Source organism: Oncorhynchus gorbuscha, linkage group LG11 (assembly GCF_021184085.1).
Source record: "Oncorhynchus gorbuscha isolate QuinsamMale2020 ecotype Even-year linkage group LG11, OgorEven_v1.0, whole genome shotgun sequence".
NCBI lineage: Eukaryota > Metazoa > Chordata > Actinopteri > Salmoniformes > Salmonidae > Oncorhynchus > Oncorhynchus gorbuscha.
Genome location: NC_060183.1, coordinates 58,806,509 through 58,822,829, shown reverse-complemented (window position 1 = coordinate 58,822,829; position 16,321 = coordinate 58,806,509). Strand labels below are relative to the sequence as shown.

Sequence of the window (16,321 nt, the reverse complement as noted above, 5' to 3'; positions counted from 1 at the left end):
TCAAATAAATGTTCAACTTTACTAAGGCTGGTATTTTGCTCGGACCCTTAAGTGATCCTAGCATGAATCCTAATTGGATGTTCCGTTGTGCATGTGAGTTTATGCTTACGCAAGCGCGCATGTCAAGGGAAGAAAACCAAGTATCCTGGCAGATTACAACTTGTTCAGAATGAATCTGACGTAGTCAGGTAATTTTCAGGTCAATGCCTGGAGGTCAGTCAGAATTGGTGTCGAGGGAGTCTGTAGTGGTTTTATTATTATTATTATATTACTACCAGTCACTGTCTTCCATTATTGTAGTGGCGGTAGGTATGAAGAAGTATACTTCATAGCTATGTTTTCCACGGAGGAGCTAACCTCATGACGGAAGTACTCTAAGTATTAGACCAGTAGTACGTGGTGTGATCGTGGTTCATGACTCCTAATAACTTTTCTCCTGAACGGAGGGTTCTATTTATTAGTGGCGTGTGTGTAACCATTGGAGGAGTGCAATGGAGATTCCCTTCCCCGTGTTGCACTCTGAGTGACTCCTATGTTGCAATTATCAATAGCAATGTAACTTGTGAGGTTACTAATCCTCTTACTGAGTGTTGCTGGACTGACTGTGGTATTGGTACTGGTACTCAAGGGGTCCAGTTGTCCTACCGATTTATTCTGAAATGTTATCCTACAGGAATACATGACTAGAGCATTTTACTAGTTGTCTTGTAGTGACTACTACACATGGCAAGGAATGATTATTGTTGCCATTTGCTTTGGAGGTGGACATGTCCACTGGACTTCCTTTACGACCAGTGTGGTACACCTCAGTACTATCTTAGTTGTGTTGTAAGATAATACCCATCTAGGGGCCTGTCTGCTCCTCACTGTTCTCAAATGGGAGTTTACAACTAGGTTTGATTTATGCTCTGGCGGCCTTATACGGTGTTGTCCATAGTCTCGCCCCCCCCCCACCGGCCTCGATAAGGCTCACCATGGGTCTGGACTACTATTCCCCCAATTTGTGTCTTGGGAACCCCCCACCATCGGGTGGTGTTGGTATCCGAGTGAGAGCGGGAGAGATTTGAATTTTAACGTCCCTGCTATGGGTGTTAATTCCTGCGGACCTGGTGTCTGGTAATCCCCCGTCTAGTCCTTGTGACTTATCTTTTACCCTTTTCTCAAATGCTTCTCGCTTTAGTTCTTCACGTAGTGGAACTTCTGGATAACATTGGTCTACGTTTTGATCATCCTTCAACCCTTTGTTACACTTGTGCTCTGACACTTTGTGTGGGTTGGGTGCAGGAACGTAGTGAACAGGTCGATTGTAGCGGTAGTCGTTTTGATGGCGACGTACTTTACAGTTATTTCGACCGCGGAGGTTATTGGAATCATGGTTTCATGGTAGAAACTGTTGTTATGCGTCATCTCTTAACGCTCCAATACCTGATAATGCACCCTCTAACTGGAGTGAGTGCTCCTGGTCAAACTTCAAAACAGAGTGGTCAAGGTTCTTAGCATTGCGAGCTTTTGATGCCTCAAAAGCTGTGCTTGCAAGCTCTCTGAGTTGTAAGATAGGCAAGCATATGTGGGTTGCTGGGCCCAAGTAGGTAATGAAGGTGGGATACATGTTCGACAGGAACATTTGTTTAAATGGTAACATGTCTTCCATGCCTGTTTCAGTGAGTAGGCCAAAGTAAGCTGAAAGAAGCCTATGATAGTAAGCTTGTGGGTGTTCATTCCGAGCTTGTTTGACCGTGTTAGCCAGTGAGCTATCGTGTTTGCGAGTTGCAGAACCACTGAATTCTAATTTCAAAGCTGTGGCAAGTTTAGCATAGTCATTTAGCACGTGTTGCTGTCGTAGGCGTATGAACCTTGTCGCGTGTCTATTCGACGTTCGCTTCAACAGGTAAACCCTGTCAGAACCCGTAACGTTCAGGTAGCCATCCAACACGTCCTCTATGTCAGCTAGGAACGTGTCAGTATTGTTTGGCTGACCTGGAACGGGGTCAAAGTTGGGAAAATTCTTGACGAGTTTGTCAAGGTATTCCGCGTCAAGTGAGCAGAGAGGGTTGGCTTCATCCTGTGGGGAAATTGGGGCCAAAAGGCCAAGAGGAGAAGCCAAGCTTTGGCTCTGTTGGCCAAGAGGCGCCATATTACTCAGTGCCGAATGGCCAAGAGGAGAAGACTGAGGGACACTTAATGGATGCAATGTCTGAAACCTATCGTCTTCACTCCTTTGAGTACAGGGCTCCGGTTGCTTGGGATGGGTAGTCACGCTGAGGAGCGTGACCATTCTAGATTTCCTCCAGATGGTACCTAAGGGTGGCATTCTGCTGCATTTCAGAGTCCACTTGAGTGCTTAGAGTACTGATTTTGGACACGTGAGTGTCGCACTTGCTCCTTTCGGTCTCAAACTTATCTGTCATGATTTTCAGATAGAGGTCTTGAGTACGGAGCGAGAGATTCAGTGATGAGATTTCTTCCGCTTGCTTAGAAATCAAGATTTCCATCTTCATCACCCGAGTTCTCTCATCATTCTTTTGGTCAGCGACTTCAATGAGTTCTGCTGATTTGTCATCCAACTTAGTCATTGTGTTCACTAATTCGTTGTCTTTGGTCTGCAGAATTTGGAGTAGAACATTGTTACCTTGTGTAACATTCGACAAAACTGCCTGCATGTGATCAAATTGTGCGCTCCTGTTTGTAGATAACTCGACAGATTTATCTAGTTTGGAGTGGACTACATCGTATTTAGTTTTGGCTTAATCGAGTTGTTCTTGGAGACAATATTATTATTTTGTTGAAGAGTTTGTGCTCGTTCATCGTCATAAGTATTTGCAATTACTTTTAATTGTTCAGATTTCAAACGCAGATCCTCGACAAGCAGAATGTTTTCATTTCCTGCTTTTGTCAATAGTCTCTCAGTTCTCTCCACCTGTCCCCTCATGTTAGCCATGTCTGGCACGTGCTTCAGCTGTGCACTGTGGTATTGGACCGATGTCACATTTTTATGGTGATACATCAGTGCAAAAGTGGGAAGAACCGTCACAAAGCCTGTGTTTGATGGTTGATTTTGGAGAGCGTTCGCAATTTCGGCTGTTTTTTCGCTAATGGATAATTAGGGTTTGTATCACTGCTGAGGTCAGAGATCAATCCTTTTATGGGTGGAGGTTCACTAATTACGGAGGAGTGGTGACCACCTCCTTTGATAGCTTGCACATTATTAGAAAAATTTAGAGGAAAAATGTTTCTATTTTTTTCTCCAAAGTTTGGGTTTGGAATTCATTGGAAGCTGCAAAGACATGTTTAATCTATTTATAGATGTTGACTAACAATCAGTACCGTACCAGTAATGTGGAAGTTGGACGTGAATGAATTTTCAAAAGCAAATTGAATTAATTAATCAATGCCAATGATTAACCCTATCTGGGTAGGCTATCTGGGTATTAAACTTGAATTAACCTGAGATGTTGCTTCATCCAGGTTAATATGAGAAGTTAAAAAGTGTCTCATTTGATTGGAAGAACATTAAGGTATGTTCAACAATTTAACTTAAATTAAATTGAATGAGACGATAATCCAAACAATCTCCATTGATTGGATATCATAAGTGTAAAAAGTAGATCAAATGTTGGGAACATTCAACACTGTGGTCACTTCTCTCTAAGACCGAAGCCACGTGGGATTCCCGCTGGGCCGGGGTTTCTGTCAGTACTGGATTACTGAATGGTTTTGCAAAAAACACATTTTACTGATTGATCAATTTAATGATAAATCAGACCTATTTGGGATTTAAACTGTAATTAACCTGAGAAGTTGTTTCATCTAGGTTAGTTTGGAAAAAGGTTACAATGTCTTATTTAGAAACTCATCAATTTGGATACTATTTAAAATATCTATTTCAGAATGTAAATGGACAGATTTATACTTATTAGTTCAATTGGATAAGACATTGACATCCATCTGGATATCATAAGTCATGACTTGAGTGTCACCTGAATAATTCTTCATGAACGAATATATTAGGGCACACTTCGTCGGTCAATGATTTCACACGCTGAAATCAATCGGAAATACCCAGGCGGGACTTCCGTTCCGCAAGGCGGAGGAATTTCAACGTGGCACAAGAAAACAAAATGGCTATTTTCCCTTGTTAGCTTTAGCACCTCGTGCAAGTTAACCCTACTTTGTGCCTGAAAATGCAGCACATAGGATTGCCTTGGCAAAGGAAAGGTTTTACTTATAACGTATTATGTTCAAACCCTTTTCGGTGATTTTTGACGATGTTTTAACCGGAACACGCGGCAAACAACGAAATGCACCGTGGTCTACTCTCGAGGAAACGTGAGAGAGACAGGGATATCTATCGCTGGTCAAGCTTATATCTCCTGAATTTCAATCGGCTGGCTCTTTGTCCTCGCTCGAGAAATTAATAATGACCGAGCCTCTCCGCGCTTGTAACGCGCAAGGCAGAAATAGCCCTGCGTTTGGCCAAATGCTTTATTTCTAGCTTTATCAGCTCTCATACAGAAATGTATTCGCTTGCATTACCCACTGACTACGTCAGAGAACAACACGGAGGCGGGGAATCTTCAGCACACAGACACCCAATAATGCTTGTCTTTAACACCCATAATGTGTACAATATACTTGGTATATTATGTAATCTGCTTTTCAATTTTATACAGGCTGAATCTAAATGAAAGCTTCATTGTATTTTAGATTCCTCGCATGGGAGCACCAATTATGTCCTGTCTTTGGCTATGCAGGATTAAGTGATATGACATGCTATTCTATAAAATCATTTCTCCATAATGAATATTACCTGATTGAGCTAATCATGTAAATGTAATTAACTGGAGAGTCAGGGCACCACAAAATAATATTTATAGAGCTGTTATTTTCCGAATAAACTCTTAAAAACCTAGTCAATATTAATCGTCACCTTAATTCAGTCTCATCTGAAAGTTGTAAATTCTTGGTTATCTTCACGAACCCTGGCTAACAAGTTGAATCAGCGATGCAAAATTGGGTTTCATTATTTATTTACTAAATACCTAACTAATCACACAGAATTACAGATACAAAGAATGAATCATACCTTGATTACAAATTACGTCATAAAGGAAAATGTCCCTAGCGGGCGGAACAGATATGACAGCTGGTTACACAAAAGAAAAGGGGCTGGGTTTGAGTGAAAGAGCGGGAAGACTGAGGGACAAGGGGAGAAGCTGTGCTATCGTAAATACAGTATTTTATGCATTCTAAATTTTCCGCCCATTTGGAAAAGGAAAATGCAAAAAATATTTACTCTGAGCTGCGCTTCGGTAGGTTGGTGGTAGATGGAAGGCCGTGTTGCCAAACCGAGTCCTTTGTCCTTTGAAGAATGTCTCTGGTGGTCAAATGGATACGTTGTAGTAACGTCGTTGTGTGGTAGACGGGATACTCTGTCTGTTCTTTCCGAGCCCGCGTTTGCAGCTGCGGTGGCTAACTCAACAGCTAGGAGGTATCACTTCTGTAGTGAATAAGAGTTCATACCATTCGCCAACCAAAGCTCACGCCGAGGTTGGCTTAGTTCTGTAGTTGACATGTTAGTCCAATCAGGCCACTGATTGAGCAGAGCCCTTACCTTATGAAAATCCAAATCTCTCATTTGGAAGCTAAAATTACATTTAAAATATTTTCACCAATAATTTTATATTCAAACATTTAAATTGAACAACAATTCCATGTGCATCTGATTACTCTGATGTGTAGACTTTCCACTGTAGAGTTTATGTCATCCTATCATCGATGAGAATGTCTCAGATGACAACCAAACTGACATCATATTCATTACGTACCACCGCATATGTTCAATTGGTCAGATTACCAGAATATAGTTCATTTCCCGCCACCTTCTGATGTTCCCAGAATCTCTATGTTAACCAAGGGGTTTTCAAATATCACATCAGTAGGGTAGAGAGACCTGAAAATAGCTGTGCAGCGACGCTCCCCATCCAACCTGACTGACCCTGAGAGGATCTGCAGAGAAGAATCGGAGAAACTCCCCAAATATAGGTGTGCCAAGCTTGTAGTGTCATACCTAAGAAGACTCAAGGCTGTAATTGTTGTCAAAGGTTCTTCAACAAAGTACTGAGTAAATGGTCAGAATACTTATGTAAATGTGCTATTTCAGTTTAGTTTTTTATAATAAATTTACAACTAAAAAAAATCGAAAAACTTGTTTTTGTGTTTTCATTATGGGGTATTGTGTGTAGATTGAGGAGGGAAAAAAACATTTAATCAATTTAGGAATAAGGTTGTAACATAACAAAATGTGGAAAAAGTCTGTATGTATGTATTACTCACAGTGTTGGGAATCATTGCGGGGTAAGAAGCAGCTGTGGTGTTATGTCGCTATGTACTGTATACCACTTAGCAGCCTTTTTCCCATGATGATGAGGCGATTTGAGGTACGTACCGTAGAGCTGCCAGACACGGACCTTGTCCTCATAGGGGAGGTTGTACTTGAGTGGGTCCCCCACAGGGCCCTGGTAGTACGGCCTCATGATGGACTCTATGGCTGAAGTGTGGGCCAGGCCAATAGCATGACCAAACTCATGCACTGCTACCGCAAACAGATCCATCCCGTGAGAGTCTGAGGGGAGAGAGAGAGAGAAAGAGAGGGAGGACCGACGTGAGAAAGTTAACAATGAGATTTCTCCATCCATCGGAGCAGAGAAAAGCTTTGATATGGCTTTCATATCATGAAAACACACCTCACTGACAGACAGAAGAATGCTATTACTACTATCTCAACTCTCCATTTTGAGTGTTGGACTGACCTACTGCACCTCTACTATCAAGTGTGTGGATTGCAGAGTGTGTTTCTCTTACTTCTGAACACATCTCCATATTGTCAGAGTTAAGAAGAGAAGCAGACAGGCACAAACGCTTTTAATGCTTTTAGGCACAGCACATTGAGAGATAGCTATGGAAATACAGTCTGAGCCGCAAGCTGTCATCCACAGTGCATGTAGTGACACCTGGAGCGACTACAGCAGGCTAAATAAAAACACCTCTTCCTCTTCCTCGGCGGAATTTGCACAAAAAAAAGAAAGAAAACCTGCTGGTCTGGCTCTGCTAAGCGAGACTAAGAGTTCAAACCTGCGGCTAAGAGATTTAGATTGCGGCTCCACCATCTACCAAACTCGTTGGTGTGGTGTGTGTGTCAGCATGCCACAGCTAGCAAGGTTCCCTTTCTCTGTGTGCATGGCTAGCCTTAGATTAGCACAGGCTTGGCTGCGCCTCAATGTCATACTCAAACACAGACAATGGAGCGAGGTGCTGGTATATTCCCTCCTGGTTAGTCACCAGGGTGATTGAAAGCCCAATACATGTCCTAATCTACAGGAGCACATTGTGCAGAAATGGAGTGGAGAAATGGAGTATGTATGAGAGGAAGGGAGGGAGGGAGGTTATGATACCGTTTAATTTAAGGAGTATGCAAGGTGGAGGACGAAGGAAGGATGAGAGAAAGAGAGGATGGGAGAGAGGGGGAGGGAAGCAGGGAGGTCATGGTATCTACGGCGCCAGTTATTTTACAGAGAGTCACTGTGGTGTTCATCCCTGTGACTACACAACAGACTGACTGCCTGTGTCCAACCTTGTCACACAGAGATTTGGCTGATGTTCTAGATTCAATTAAATGCTGTATTCATTCAGTTGGACCCTGTTGGTAAAAGAGGTGTCTGGTCTGGGATGGTTAGCAGCAAGAGGTGCAGAGAGAGGGAGAGAAAGAGTGCAGGCCAGATGGAGTCTGTCTGTTCCATCAGATTTGGGGATGGGGACCCTCTATAAGCAAGCCACAGCTGGCCAGGGTCCTGCTTGGTAGGCTTTAGGAGGTCTGTGGAGGATAATAGTAAAGGCTGTGTGTGTGATGAGAGGAACATACCATAGTCCCTTAAGACTACATCTGGTTCAGCCCTGTGATTGTTTACTCAGCCAAAATGCTATCAGCTTTGTGGAACCTGAGATAATCGGGGGAGAGGGACGCTTTAGTTCACTCTGACTCCATGCCCTGTTACTCCATCTCCAAATATGAATAGCGCTCCATTCTGATGTCTCTCTTCATTCCTCAAGACAGGGCTGCTGTTCCTCTGTGGTGGTGGTGGTGATGGAGTACAGCCTGTTTGGCCATGGTGTGCAGCCTCGTCCCTGAGGAGCTGAGGAGCCAGTCAGCCAGAGCAGGGAGACTAAGTGACTGACTGACAGCTTGATATTGTGGATGAGCAGTGTGGCGCAATTTCTCCCCTCTACACTATCATTTCACTCTCTCTCTCTCTCTCTCTCTCTCTCTCTCTCTCTCTCTCTCTCTCTCTCTCTCTCTCTCTCTCTCTCTCTCTCTCTCTCTCTCTCTCTCTCTCTCTCTCTCTCTCTCTCTCTCTCTCTCTCTCTCTCTCTCTCTCTCCTCTCTCTCTCTCTCCTCTCTCTCTCTCTTTCACGATCTGTGCCTGCCTGCCTGCCTGCCTGCCTGCCTGCCTGCCTGCCTGCCTGCCTGCCTGCCTGCCTGCCTGCCTGCCTGCCTGCCTGCCTGCCTGCCTGCCTGCCTGCCTGCCTGCCTGCCTGCCTGCCTGCCTGCCTGCCTGCCTGCCTGCCTGTGTCTCTAACACAAACATGAACACACTAACGTGTGCACACGCGTTGCGGACCAAAGCCAAATTGCGAATGTCATCAAAACACACCTGCTTAATGAGCCTTTTGTTTCGGCCAGCATAATCATTCCGCATTAGCGAGCAACCAGCGGAGAGAGATAATTAATTAAAGCAATCTGCCTGCTGTCAAAACAAAAACAGCCTTTCCCTGGCTCCACTTATGTGACCCGGACCCCGAGAGTCTGCCCAGGCCACCCCATTGGATGTCTCCCCTGTCAATCAACCAGTGGAGAGCAGAACGCTAGCAAACTTAAATGGAGCATTTAGCATTCTGCTAGCTACGCTGTTCTCCAAACGCCCCGTTTCAATTCATTGCTAATTACAACACATTAGCAGATGGCCCTCATAGGGGGGAATGTTCTAAGGCTCTGCCAAGAACAACACACTGGGATAAATTTTCAGAAAATACGCAAGGGGAGAGAGAGAAAAGAAGGGAGAGAGGGAAAGCAATTACTGGAATCCTTATTCCTCTGATAAGGTCCATCCTTCTTAAGAAGATTAGGGCCCCAGAAATCTGCTGAACTGCAGTGTTTCACTTCTAGCTCCTGACCTTACAAGTTCTTTTCTTGTTCGAAAGTTGCAGGAACAACAACCCACTCCAATATCTAAAAGGGGATAAGGAAGAAATCCAAGGCCAGGCCTTGAATCCTGTTGCAGACTGACTAAAAAGCACCTTGATGAAAGAATCACCTGTATGGCTCGCTATTATGACAGAAAACTAGGGACAACTAGTTAACGTTTAACTCTCTTATCTAACCCAAAGCACCAACGACATTTTCGGTACACATGTCAAAGAACACAATCCTTCAGTGTCGTAAACACAACATTAACCATACAGCATATAAAAAAGAGAGAGCTTCATGGTTAGCACAGCCTACTGAGCCGTGGTGTCCACCCGACGGACTGTGAAGCTGAGAAGAAATTAAGAGCTGTTTAATTAACTGGCTCCTCTGCCTCGACGACTCACGTCTGCCGCCAGAGAGTCAAGGCAAACAAACACAAATAAATAGAGGACTAAATTCCTTGTTCAATCCAAGCAATGAAATTATACTAGGAATCTAGATGGTGGTGTGGGGCATTCAATAGTTTCAGTTAAAGGATTCATATCATAAGCAAATACTGGAGCAATCTCATTCCTTGTGTGGGTTGAGAAGGGTAAATCATCATTTTCATCATTACCATTATCCTTCACTTCCTCCTCATCATCATAATTTATTCATGCAATGTGCCAATGATGTGAGATTCTTGGAGAAAAGATGGATTTTTCAATAATCTTCCTCCATTTTCTCCCACATCAGTGAATCTACCGCTCTATCCGCCCATCTTCTAAGTGTATTCCCCTGACCACCACCGTCTCTCCCCTCCCTCCCCCTGTACTCCACCTTCCAGGCGCCGTGTAAGCATCTGCTGCCTGCCTGGTCTGGCCGGTTGGGAGTCCTAATTGGAGCAGACTGAGCCGCTGTCCAGGAGGCCTCCTGCAGTACAGGGGGAGACCAGGGCACGGCCTAGCGGCCTGGCCCCATCAACATGGCACACCAGCTGGGTCTGTCTGCATCACGCAGCCCTGCTCCTCTCCTTCCCCCCACACTGAGGTCTGGTTTGGTGTATCTTTGGGAGAGTGATGTAACATATCTGTCCTGTCAGAGAGGTCATGGGGTCAGCATACATCACACATTACATCACTTCACCTCTCCAGATGTGTTTGGTTGTCTTGCTATCTTTATCAAGGCAAGCGATGTGGAGGTATTGGGCTTGGCTAGAGTGGAATATGACTCTGGGTGCTCTCAGTAGTTCTAGTCTCATCATAGGTGGGGAGACGAAGGGGGAGCTCGTTCTCTTTTACCCAACTTGAGAAAAAGAGACATTAACCAACACTGTCTATGCTCACCTGCTATCCTCTTCCTCCTTCTGTCTCAGGCAGGACATAACAGAAAATGCATTAGTTTCTCCATCAGAGATGGACAGGAAGGGAGAGATGGAGGGGGGCACCTTGAGTCCACTCAGACTGATGAGAATGGGAGATGGGAAAGGGGGAAGTGGTGGGCAGTCGATCAGCCTAGCAGCAGCAGGCGGACTTAATGATTAATGAGAGCATCTGTGAGTCTGGGAGTGGCTAGTCAGACTGAGTGACCCATGGCTGACCAACCAACTGCTAGAGCCGTGAGGTGTCACTGGGCATTGCACGCACGCACGCACTCATGCACACACGCACGCACACGCACACACACACAAACTTCTGGAAATGTACTTCATACAAATAAATGAACAGTATAGCACATATACAATCCATGTACAATACACACTAGTCACTGAAGACACAGTAAACTACCAACCACTCACCTGGTGATCTGAAGGTCCAGGCCTCATCATCATCAAAGTGGGTGTCCCCTGCCGTGAACCTCTCTCCGGGGAAGAAAGCGTGTGCCACAGTGCCCCCCGGCCCGTCAAAGGGGTACCCGTCGTTGTGGTCAGCCTTTGTGAAGTCGATCTGGATGTCTGCGTCGTTGCCCGCCACTTCATGGAAGTTGAGGGGGGAGATGTCACTCCAGACCTTGAGAGCATAGTACATGAGAGCCCGTACCGTGTCTCGACCCAACAGAGGAGACTCCTTAGGAAAGGTACGTATCCTGGAGGTGGAGAGGAACGAGAGGAGAAGACGGAGAGGAAGAGACCAAGTGGGAGAAGAGGAGAGGGGAAGAAGGAGAGCATGAGACAAGTAGAGTGGAAGCAGATGAAAGTAGGAACAGGAGAAGAGGAAAAGAGAGCGAGAGGAGGGCGAGAGAGGAGAAAAAAGATAAGAAGAGGAGAGGGGGAGAGGAAAGGTCAAAATTAGAATACTGTACAAGTACACTAGCAGAGCTGCATTCACTGGTCAACAAATTTCAACAGGTTGTCAGTTCATGAATGAGTATAGGGCTTGTTTGCAGATATACACTGATTGTATCTCCTTTTCCATTTCATGGCTTGGTGAGTCCTCGCAGTGGAAAACAGATTGACCACAGCGTTCAAATGCATCAACATCTTTGAACTGAGTTGCGGAGAGATGAGAGAGAGGAGAAAGACACAAAATGAGCTTTCAGGAATAGCTTTCGAGGCACTATCCTCCCTTCTCTCTCTCACTCTCTTTCTCCCTCTCTCCCTCGTATCTCTGTCTCTCCCTCTGCTACAGCAGTAATAGGATTTGAATAAACAGTGGGGCAGTCATACTCTCACCCTCTCTCTTCCATTCTTCTCTTTCTATTTCCTAGCAACCAGAGTCATATAAATACCAATAGCCAAGGTTGCTGGCTACTCAATATGTGCAATGAAAAAAATATAAACGCAACATGCAACTATTTCAAAGATTTTACTGAATGAATGTTCATATAAGTAATCAGTCAACTGAAATAAATTCATTAGGCCCTAAACTACAGATTTCACATGATTTCACTGAGAATACAGATATGCATCTGTTTGTCACAGATACATAAAAAATGTAGTGGCGTGGATCAGAAATCCAGTCAGTATCTGGTGTGACCACCATTTGCTTCATGCAGATTGATCTCCTTCGCATAGAGTTGATCAGGCTGTTGATTGTGGTCTGTGGAATGTTGTCCCACTACTCGTCAATGGCTGTGCGAAGTTGCTGGATATTGGTGGGGACTAGAACACGCTGTCATACAAGTCGATCTAGAGCATCCCAAACATGCTCAATGGGTGACATGTCTGGTGAGTATGCAGGCCATGGGACTGTGCATTATCATGCTGAAACATGAGGTGATGACGGCGGATGAATGGCACGACAATGGGCCTCAGGATCTCGTCGCGGTATCTCTGTGCATTCAAATTGCCATTGATAAAATGTAATTGTGTTTGTTGTTTGTAGACTATGCCTGCCCATACTATAACCCCACCACCATTGGGGCACCACCATTGCCCACACAACGCCATACACACTGTCTGCCATCTGTCTGGTACAGTTGAAACCGGGATACATCTGTGAAAAGCACACTTCTTCAGTGTGCCAGTGGCCATCGGAGATGAGCGCTTGCCCAATGAAGTCAATTACGACGCCAAACTGCATTCAGGTCAAGACCCTGGTGAGGTCGACAAGCACACAGATGAGCTTCCCTGAGACGGTTTCTGACAGTTTGTGCAGAAATTCTTTGGTTGTGCAAACCCACAGTTTCATCAGCTGTCCGGGTTGTTGGTCTTAGACGATCCCGCAGGTGAAGAAACCGGATGTGGAGGTCCTGGGCTGGCATGTTTACATGTGGTCTGCGGTTGTGGGGCAGGTTGGACGTACTGTCAAATTCTCTAAAATGACATTGAATGCAGCTTATGGTAGAGAAATGAGCGTTCAATTCTCAGGCAACAGCTGTGGTGGACATTCCTGCAGTCAGCATGCCAATTACATGCTCCCTCAAAACGTAACAAATCTGTTGCATTGTGTTGTGTGACAATACTGCAAATTTGAGAGTGGCCTTTTATTGACCCCAGCACAATGTGCACCTGTGTAATGACAATGCTGTTTAATCAGCTTCTTGATATGCCTCACCTGTCAGTTGGATGGATTCTCTTGGTAAAGGTGAAATGATCACTGACAGGGATGTGAACAAATTTGTCTAAATTTGTCTAAATGTGAGAGAAATAAGCTTTTTGTGCATATGGAAAATATCTGATTTTCTATTTCAGCTCATGAAACATGGGACCAACATTTGACATATTACGTTTATATTTTTCTTCAGTGTATATGGGTAAAGGAACCCATAGATAGTTCACATGCTCAATAGCTTTTGATGCACGGACGGGGAGGGCAGTGAAGTCAGGGAGTGGGGGAGTCGTGGAGGGGTGGGTAATAGCAGCCTGCTAGCCAAGGTCAGAGGCAGCCTCCCTGCATCACAGATGAGCTCTAGAATCCCATGACATTGGCTGTGTTCACACCCGCTATCTGAGCAAGTACATTAAAAATACATTGACCATCATGGCCCTGGAGCCGGTGTAGGAATAGCATTAAGTAGGAAATATGATTGCCACGCTGAGAATTTCTATACCCGCTGGCGAAGTCCAACATAATGTGTGTGTGTGTGATAAAAACCTTTTAATGAAAAAATATTTTAGTAATATTGTGAAATCCTTTATTTGACGTTCACAATGTAAGTGCACAAAGCAAGAGCAAACAGCACAAACAAAACATATTCCAATTCTTGGAGGTGAGTAATAGATGATAGAACCTTGAGAACCGATAGAACCTTTAGACCATAGAATTACAATGACTTTTATTTCTATGCTTTAGAAACTTAAGACAGACAGAGGTAACCTTTCTGTGTGTGACAGACTGCTGTTTCGACCACAGGCCCTGACTCTGGCTCTGACTCTGATACTTTCACCAGCCTGGACGAGTCTGGAACCATTATGGTGTCATTATCATTGGCTGTGCTGACAGGGCATGGCAACTGGAGGCTATCCGTGTGTGTGTGTGTGTGAGCACTGTAAATCCTTGTGGAGACATAAGGTTCTGACACACAAAGGGATAATTGACCCTGAGCTGTTGTTTGAGGTACTTTACAGTAGTATAATTTTGGAAGAGGGTGTACGACACTAGCAATCCACCCGCAAGCACACACTCCACTCACCCGCATGCACACACTCCACCCGCATGCAATGCACGTACTCCACCCGCATGCACACACGCACCTCACCCGCATGCAGGCATGCACACACTCCACCCACATGCACGCAAGACACACGCATTATTCTCCAGAACAAAATCTAAATGCTAAAGCACACTAGGGCTGGGTGATATGGCCACAATATCATCTCATCACGATATGTAATGACGATATTTGATGCTATTTTTGATTCTTTAATAATAAAAGTAATAAAAGCTTCATGAGTAGTGAGTGACCTTAGAGTTGCAACACATACATTCTAAGTGGGTCTTTCTCCATTCTGATTGTTTTATCATTTTTATAGTATTTTACATTTCTCAATTGCCTGCACTAATTTGAGATCATTTCAACACTGGGTTGCACGATATTGGCAAACAACCTAGGTCTTATTTTTAACCAAATGTTGCAATTTACATGCAATTTAGAGCAAAACACTTGGGTGAACTGTAGGAATCACGGAAATATAATTCTTATTCTAATTCTATAATAGAATAGTGTTGTTCGACATGACAACAAATTAAAATGCCAGGGAGGAGTTATTATGACAGGGTAGGAACCAAAGTGTTTCCTAGGGGACCATATAATCTTTGGCTACATTGAACGTTTTCTCTTAGCTACTTCATGTAGCTAACATATCCATGCTTCACATATTCCTCTTTGATTTAGAAGATACTGTTGCACAAACAACATGCTGATTTAGGTCTACACCATCACTGGCATTATTAGGCTGTATAGCTAATCACGTTTGCTATGGTTCAGTACATTTAATAGCTAGCTAGCCAGCTAACTAGCGATTCGCATTAGCGGCTAACAAGATTTAGGCCCAACTTGCTAAGAAAAGACAAACTAGCTGTTTGCAGATATAAGAAACACAAACGCATAGTGTAATTATAGAACGTTAGTGAATTGATATTAAGAAGCAAAGTGAAAACAGCATCGTTGTCATCAACATTGTTGCATGTGCCGCATTGACCATGCAGACCGAACGCTTGTGTCTCGTGGTCGAAGAACAACAAATGTGCTCCTTGAGTGACAGGGGGCGGGGCTAGGTCTGTGTGGAACGAGGCATGAAGAGAGAGCAGAGAGAGATGACTAAGTGGCGAAGTAAACTATAAAAATGTACTTTGATTACCAACAATGACGAGAGCATACAGGGAGGAGGTGAGGGCTCTGGGAGTGTATTGCCTGGAAAACAAGCTCTCACTCAATGTCAACAAAACAAAGGAGATGATTGTGGACTTCAGGAAACAGCAGAGGAGGCACCCCCCTATCTACATCGAAGGACCACAGTGGAGAATGTGGAAAGCTTCAAGTTCCTCAGCGTACACATCACTGACAAACTGAAATGGACCACTCACACAGACAGTGTGGTGAAGAAGGCGCAACAGCGCCTCTTCAACCTCAGGAGGCTAAAGAAATGTGGCTTGTCACTTAAAACCCTCACAAACTTTTACAGATGCACAATTGAGAGCATCCTGTCGGGCTGTATCACCGCCTGGTACGGCAACTGCATCGCCCGCAACCGCAAGGCTCTCCAGAGTGTGGTGCGGTCTGCTCAACGCATTACAGGGGGCAATCTACCAGCCCTCCAGGACACCTACAGCATCCGATGTCACAGGTAGGCCAAAAAGATCATCAAGGCCATCAACCACCCGAGCCATTGCCTGTTCACCCCGTTATCATCCAGAAGGCGAGATCAGTACAGGTGCATCAAAGCTGGGACCTGGAGACTGAAAAACAGCTTCTATCTCAAGGCCATCAGACTGTTAAACAGCCATCACTAGCACATTAGAGGCTGCTACTTATAGGTATAGACTTGACATCACTGGCTACTTTAAGGAATGGAACACTAGTCACTTTAATAATGTTTACATATCTGGCATTACTCATCTCATATGTATATAATGTATTCTATACTATTCTACGGTATCTTAGTCCGTTCCGCTCTGACATCGCCCGTCCATATATATATACAGTATATAGTATTAATGA

At 44.4% G+C, this 16,321-nt stretch overlaps 1 protein-coding gene across 2 annotated transcripts in view; it reads right to left on the bottom strand.

Annotated features, from left to right (window-relative positions):
• The window catches only part of mmp17a (matrix metallopeptidase 17a), a 121,469-nt gene that overhangs the window by 17,055 nt on the left and 88,093 nt on the right, over positions 1–16,321 (bottom strand). For both annotated transcript variants that reach the window (XM_046370301.1, XM_046370300.1), the window contains exons 4-5: positions 11,019–11,305; positions 6,446–6,622 (exon numbers count right to left, since the gene is read on the bottom strand). In XM_046370301.1, coding sequence (XP_046226257.1) covers positions 6,446–6,622; positions 11,019–11,305 — 464 coding nt within the window. The remainder of the gene's footprint in view (positions 1–6,445; positions 6,623–11,018; positions 11,306–16,321) is intronic.